At 46.3% G+C, this 7,210-nt stretch overlaps 1 protein-coding gene across 1 annotated transcript; it reads right to left on the reverse strand.

Annotated features, from left to right (window-relative positions):
• Positions 1-915: 915 nt before the first annotated feature.
• EDN1 (endothelin 1) lies at positions 916-6,147 on the reverse strand. Its single transcript, XM_080915694.1, has 5 exons — positions 5,953-6,147; positions 4,191-4,359; positions 2,719-2,877; positions 2,455-2,568; positions 916-1,089 (listed from the first exon to the last, which is right to left on the reverse strand). The coding sequence occupies exons 1-5, from the start codon at positions 6,014-6,016 to the stop codon at positions 987-989; spliced, it is 609 nt and encodes a 202-aa protein (XP_080771820.1). The 5' UTR covers positions 6,017-6,147; the 3' UTR covers positions 916-986.
• Between the last annotated feature and the right edge of the window lie 1,063 nt (positions 6,148-7,210).

Consider the following 7,210-nt stretch of genomic DNA (forward strand, 5'->3'; position numbering starts at 1 on the left):
CAATATGGCCTGCCCAGACATACATTTAACATGGTAAATATAAGGAATAAATTGTTTGAATATAAATATCTATAAAAAAATAGGTACATCAAGACCCAATCTAACCTCTTCCATTAGCCAGTTACAATGCATACGGGAACATATTTTTACTGTTAAAAAGCACAACCACATTTTCAAACAACCCTATACCACTGTGTTCCCAAGGTCAAGGGCAGGGCCCAGATTCTGTCATCCTTTCTCTCATAGATCAGAGCTAGCACATTAGCATGGAAATGTTTCAGCTACTTCTCACTCTACTTCTGTGAGGCAAGGATTCAGTAGAGGGGTTGGAAACCCGGTAGTGGAGAGGAGAGAGTACGGGGTGGGGGGTGGACTGTGTGTGACAGTACAGGAAGATGAGGTAGACTCATGTTCATGAAACATATTCTAATGGACAGTAGCAACAGTTGCTTTGAGTTTTGCATTTTACAGTTTAAAAAAAAAGTCCTTGTCTTTTTTTTTTTTTAAATTCAAATGTTTGTCCTTTGAGTATGTTTTCAATTTGTGCATTCCTCAGAAAATTTTTGCATGGACTTTGGAGTTTCTCCCTGAAATGTGCCAGGCGCCTGAGTCAGACACGAACACTCCCTAAGGACTTTCTACAGAAACTCCGCCCTGCTATGGAATCTCCTGTCTCTCTGGATGATGCCACTCTAGAATGGGCATAGTGTCTCTGCTTTCTGAGAGGTTCATGGTCATTCCCAAACAGCAAGAAGAGGCAGAAAAGCACCCACTACCAGTGGATGTCAACGAAGACAGGTTAGGGAACACCTCAACATTTCTTGGAATGTTCAGAACAAGGATGCTGGTCCTCTGCCAGTCTGAACAAGAAGCTGTAGAGGCCGGACAGATGTTCTTGCTGAGATCCCAGCCGGCATGGAGAGCGCAGAGTTGTCCATGAGGCTCACTCTGTATAAGTGATGGCTTCCAAAACACCAGGGATGTAGTCAATGTGCTCGGTTGTGCATCAACTTCTGGTCTCTGTAGAGCTCAGCTTTCAACTTTGCAACACGAAAGGATGTCTTGATACTGTTACTGATGGCCTCCAACCTATGAGAACAAGACAAGAGAAAATAAAGGTTATTTGAACACACGCTCACACAGAGGGAGACAAATCACTCCTTGGCTAAAGGAACGTCTAAAATGAGAATTGGGCATAAGCTCACTAAGTCTTAGTTCCTGGCCTTCTACACCAGCTGTAGCAATGTGGTGCTCTTTGATAAATCCTCAAGCAGGGTCTATGACTCCTGTGTGAATAAATCCTGCCGTTTATGCTCAGCGCTGTAGAGAGGAAACCCATGAGTATGTCTGCAGGGAGTTAAGTACCAAACGCTGCGCTTAACTGGTTTCACCCTACCCTCTGCCTTTGCATCCCACCCTCTGGCACACTGGCACCTTCTAAATCACATCAGAAATGGAAGCTAACAGGTGGATGGAGAGAAAATTAGGGAGCCTACAGGGAGACCTGAGCAAGGGCTTAGTGATAGTTTAAAGGGTTGTGCTGTTTCAGGGTGTGTGTGGGGGGAGGGTGGGAACACATAAAGACTTGGAGCATCAACTTAGTGATTAACGGAAGACAAAGTAGCAAAAGGTATTGATCTTCAGGTCAGGTCAGCAACTGTCACCTGGTGGTGAGAGAACCCAAAGTGGTAGATGTGATGGAAGCTTAGAGTGGCTGTCCCCACACAGGAGCAGTAACCAACTCAGCAGTCCCTCCCCATGGCCACATCGGGCTCAGAACACTTGGGTCACAAAAACACCTTAACCCCAGATTTCTTGGAGATACTTCTAGAGGTAGGAATGAACCTGTGACCAGTTGAACAAGGGTCCTTTTTCTACCCCGCCTTCTCAGTTTCAAAAAGTTTAGACTTTGGAAAGACCATCAAAAAGCTGCTTGGAGCCACCCTGAGACTGCCTAATCCAGCCCATTCCTGTGCCTGGGAAGCAAGCAAAGTGACCCCTGGCTCTCCAGATTCCCACATTTCAACAATAGCCATGGAATAAACCAGAAGAACAGCATGTTCTTAACTTCACCAACCTCACCCAATGGCTTTATTTCCCTTCTGCAATTTCAATAATCACTACTTTTTTGAGTAACATATATAAATACTTTAAATGTTTTTTCCTTGACACAATTTTTAGCTTTTCGAGGCAAGCAGAAAATGAAAGATCCAGAGGAGAAAAGGATATGCTCAAATGCTACAGCTGCCTCTCAGTGTGGAAGCTCCACCTATGGACTGAACAGTGTGTGCTAAGACACAGTGGGCAGGTGTCTGCACTCCAGGCCCCAGTATTAGGGCAGCTCTTTGCTCTTTTAAGTCCATAGACCATGACAACTCTGTTACCCTACTGAAGCCTTTCTCCCACTAGGAAAGACTAGGTAGCACTGGTGTCCAGAGCCGAGAGTCCTTTTACCTTCTTAGTTTTCTTCCTTCCACCAGCTGCTGATAGATACACTTTGTTCCCATCTTGGAACATGGTTTTCCCTTCTTGAAGTCTCTTAAGCCTTTCTGCATGGTACTCTGGGCTCTGTGAAGACAGACGGGGAAAACCATTTTAGCGAAGGTGGGTTGAGATTCACCTTGCCTCTCCATGTCTCCACTCCTTTCTCAAAAGTGAAAGACAGTCTCTGAGGGAGAAGGCCAGCAGGCTGGACACATCTAAGGGCCTTCCACTCACCCGAGTTCTTTTCCTGCTTGACAGAAATTCCAGCACTTCTTGTCCTTTTGGTGAACACACTGGCATCTATTCCCATGGTTTGTGGCCTTAGTGGGAAGTAAGTCTTTCAAGGAACGCTTGGACCTGGAAGGGTTTCCTAGTCCGTATGGGACGACGCGCCTAGAATGGGAAGAGAGAAGGAAAAGATATTAGCTTCATTAAGAATCTTTCAGATTCTTTGGGCATACAATCCAGAGAGCATTTGGACAGCTCATGATAACAAAGTGTGAAAACCATTTGGCATGTCTGCACATCAACGGTCTTCAGTATATGTCTCCTAAGTGGGAAAACACCAGCTTTTCTTCTGACTCAATGAAATTCCATTTCAATACTTAACAATATTTCATTTCTCCTAGACACAGTTTTGTTCCAAATTACAACCTCAGCCTCTGTTTGGGTTTCTGCTTTGTTTTTGTTTTTTTGTTTGTTTTTTTTTTTTCTTTCTTTTTTTTCTGGTGTCACATGGGTTGTGGGGTCAGAAAACAGAAGGACTCCGGCAACACCAAAACACAAGATTTCCTACATGGTCATGTGTGATAATGCTGCCTGGTGGAGCACTGCATATGGAAGCATTGCCCCTAGAGTTTGGTAAAATTGGATGGCTGTGGAAGACGCAAGTGTCAAAATGCTCTCCAATAATTTGAAATAGGTCTATTTCAATTCTCACATCAGGGAATGTGCTCCTCCTCTTGGTGGAAACACTACTAAGGCTTAGGTCCGCAGTGGTTTTGGGTCTGGTTTGGTTTGGAGCTTGGCCAGTCATTGTAGACAGAATAAATGTGTTTGTTCTTTCTGCTGATTGCTTCTAATGAGTGGACTAGTGTTGGAGGCTGAGGGTAAACCAACCTCTGTTCACTCTCGGAAGGTACAAGAGAAAGCTTTGGGCACTGTTCTGATCTCTGCCTTGAATTACAGTTTTCTTAAGACATAGGAGAGAAGCAAAAAGTTTCAAACCCTGCTACCAACTCACTCCTGTGCAAGGGACCTCAACATTGCGTTTCTTGGTTTTTCTATAAGTAAAACAAAGGGAATAGACCATAAGTCTCTATTATGTCTATGCCTCTGCGACAGATGTCAATGTGCCCCTCTGAGAAGTCTATTGGTCCCTAAACCCACCTCTAGAGCTTCGCTAAGTTCTTTCACCTCTTTCTTGTCCTCAAATGCACAGTCTTTTCCTGCTTGTCCTCAGCCCCTTCCCTCTGTCCCACAGTAAGCAGTGTGACTCCTAGTCACTCAGAAGACCCTCCCCTAGATGTCTACCACTAAGCTGACCTGTCTCAGTCAGCACCTTTCCTTTGGGGTGGGCACTTTTTGTCTTTAGAAATGCAAAGTCAGAAGCTTCCCAGAATGGAAACTCCAGCATGGGCTCTCAGCTCCAGAAAGCCCCAGTACTGAAGAGATGGCTAGGGTTACAATGCCCTCTAGAGACTCACTCGGGAGTGTTGACCCAGATGATGTCCAGGTGGCAGAAGTAGACACACTCCTTGTCCATCAAAGAAGAACAGGAACAACGCTTGGACCTTCGGGGTCTCCAGGATGTGCTGGGAGGAGGGGTCTGCACGTCGTTCTCAGCTTGGGTGCTGAGCTCTGCTCCCAAGACAGCTGTGAAGAGAACAGGGGGTCAGGTTGGTATGACTCTCTCTTCAGACGTCCAGGGCAAGCACCTGCATCCTAGTATTCAGGCCAGATCTAGCAGCGCAAATAGAAGCAGACAAGGCATAAAACTGCCCTTAGCCAGAAACACAAACAGAAAGAAAGAGCTTTCTTTGTTCTCTGTGCTTAACAGGACTTCACCCTTACCCAGGCTGGCTTATCCACCTGCAGGGCGATTACACACACACACACACACACACACACACACACACACACACACACAGAGAGAGAGAGAGAGAGGGGGGAGGGATAAACAGCTAGGAAAGTACTCCTCAGCCTTCTGAAGACACTTTGAAATGGATACTGTCTGGTGGAATTTTGGGGGAGTCCATACCTAAGACTCAGGCACAGGTCCCACAGACTAAACTGGCTGGTGGTCACAAGTAAAAAGATAGACTGTCCATTCCTAGCTTTGGATAACCTCTTTAGGAGTACCCTGCCCATTCTGGCGTGTGTAGGGGCACAGAGTGGTCTAGGTTGCATGTGGATGTTGCCTTTTTTATATCAGGCAAAAAGCAACAACTTCCACAAAGTTCCTTGATACGGAAGAGAAACTTGCTTTACAACAGTCACTTCAGGTGGGACACAAGCTGGCACTGAAGGAAGAAGCTCAGGGGACCCAGAGAAGTACTCTGTGGGTTTAGGATTCAGAATCTTTGGGCAGCACCGCTCACATGGGACTTGACACCTCCCTCTGGCCCAACACAGCATCGCTAGCCTCTTTCTATTGACGATTTCGCCGCGCATTTTTTTATCTGCCCAGTTTTGTTCATTCCAAACGATCAGACACATTCCAGGGTTTTCACCCCCTTTGACATCCTTTTCTCTTTGCTTAAGGTCATGTAAAGACAAAAAGAAGTCATTGACCCTCAAAGAAACGGGATGGGAGGAGAAAGAACCAGATGCGGCCCATACTGTCTAATTCCTTAATCAGGCAGGAACGATCCCGGCTCCCCTCCCAGGACAGGTGAAGAGAAAGCAGCTACAAGAGAGCTCACGCTGTTTGAAGATGCCAAAAACCTGCCAAATGAAACCTTAAGTCAATAGTGACAAATTTTAAAGAACGCATGTGCTTCTCCCTGAAACCGCCCGCGGGCTTACTCGGCGCACGGTTGATCGGCAGGTAATTTTCACTGCTCACGTTGTGCTCCCACGACCTGAATAAGATTCCTTGGCTTTAAACTGAAGTGTTTCGATATTTTACACATTAGCACACCATCAAGACGGCGTTTGTATAAGCTCCTAAATGCACCGTGTAACCTTCAACACACGTATTTCAAATCTATCTTTGCCTCAGCTGGAGCCACTCAGCAATACTGCTACAACGCTATTCTGAAGCTGATACTCGCTTGCAGTCAGTTGTGATCAAACTGGGGTTTTATTCCCTTCGCTGACACACAGAAGAAATTGCAAGGCACTTGCTGCTCGAGTTTCAGTAATTTTTTTTTTTTCTTTCTTAAAGGAAGGAAAGAAAAAAAAAGTGGAAAACAGAAGCAAGAACAGCGCTGCGCTGAAGCAGGAAGATTCGCAAGTGGCACCTACCTGTTTCTGGGGCTCCTTGGAAAGCCACAAACAGCAGAGAGAAGATCACGGGAAAATAATCCATTCTGCAAAGGGCTCAGAAGAAGAGAGGAAAAAAGAAAAAAAGAAAAAGAAAAAAGAAAACTCGACTGCAAATGGAACTCTGCAAAACGAAGAGGACGGTGTTTGGTCGCTCTGATCGCCTCTGGTCTTTTGAGATCTCGGCGCGGTCCTCAGCAAGTGGCCCTTTCACCGGAGCGAAAGCGTCGCGGGCAGCCGGGAGGCAGCGCGCGAGGACAGCGGAGCAGACCCGGTCAGGCTCGCAGCGCCGGTGCAGGAACGCGTCTGGCTCGGACAGCTCTCCGCCGGCTTTTTATATTGAACCCCTATAGAGTGGGGGTAAACAGCTCCGACTTTATTCCAGCCCTAAACAATGTTATTGTGTGATTAGTCACCCACAGGCAACGTGCAGCCGGAGATAAGACCCGACTCTAGAGGAAATCACGGCTAACTTCAGAGGCAGACGCCCGCCGTCTGACAATCCAGGGGCAGGGCTAAGAAAAAGAAAACACCCACTAGACAGAGACCTCTGCAAAACCTGCACTGAGCGGCAGCCCGCTTCCCCTTTTGCTAGCTGCCAGCCCCGGAGTTCAAGAATCAAGAGGTTCTCCAGAAGAAAAGTCACCCCTTTGGAATGAAAAGTATGAAGTACAATTAAATAGATTGTATTGTGCGCGCAGGGGGTGAGGTGGGGGTGGGGCTGATCATTGTTCACTTGATTTTCCTTTTATGTCTTTCTGATTTCTTAGTCGAGATCAAACAAGGGGACGGTCCCCTTCTTCACTCTTGACTACCGGGAGGGGGGACCAGACTATTTTGGAAGATCAGCCTACTTTTCCAAACTCTCTTCCCCCAAGTTTTTTTTTTTTTTTTTTTTTTTTTTTTTCTTTTTTTTAACTGAAGTTTTTCGCACCTGAGGTGAAAAAGATTCAGTCAGGAGTTAGCAAAGAAGGAAAACTAAATCATAATGATAACAACAACACAGGCACATCCTTTTCTCCCTGGTACCGCTGATCAGAAAGTACCCCCCCCCCCCCCGCCCTCCAGTATTTCTTGTGCCCAGCCTCTCTTTGGATATTGCCCCGCTATCGGGGAGGATCTTGAGAAATGGCAGGAACGGACACCAGGGGGCGGTGAAGAGCTTCGCGGGGGGGGGGGGGAAGGCTTATGTTTTAATGAGATAAAACAATTAAAGCCCTGGCTTCTGAATGATTAGAAG

Source organism: Micromys minutus, assembly GCF_963924665.1.
Source record: "Micromys minutus genome assembly, chromosome: 1".
In the NCBI taxonomy this organism is placed as follows: Eukaryota; Metazoa; Chordata; class Mammalia; order Rodentia; family Muridae; genus Micromys; species Micromys minutus.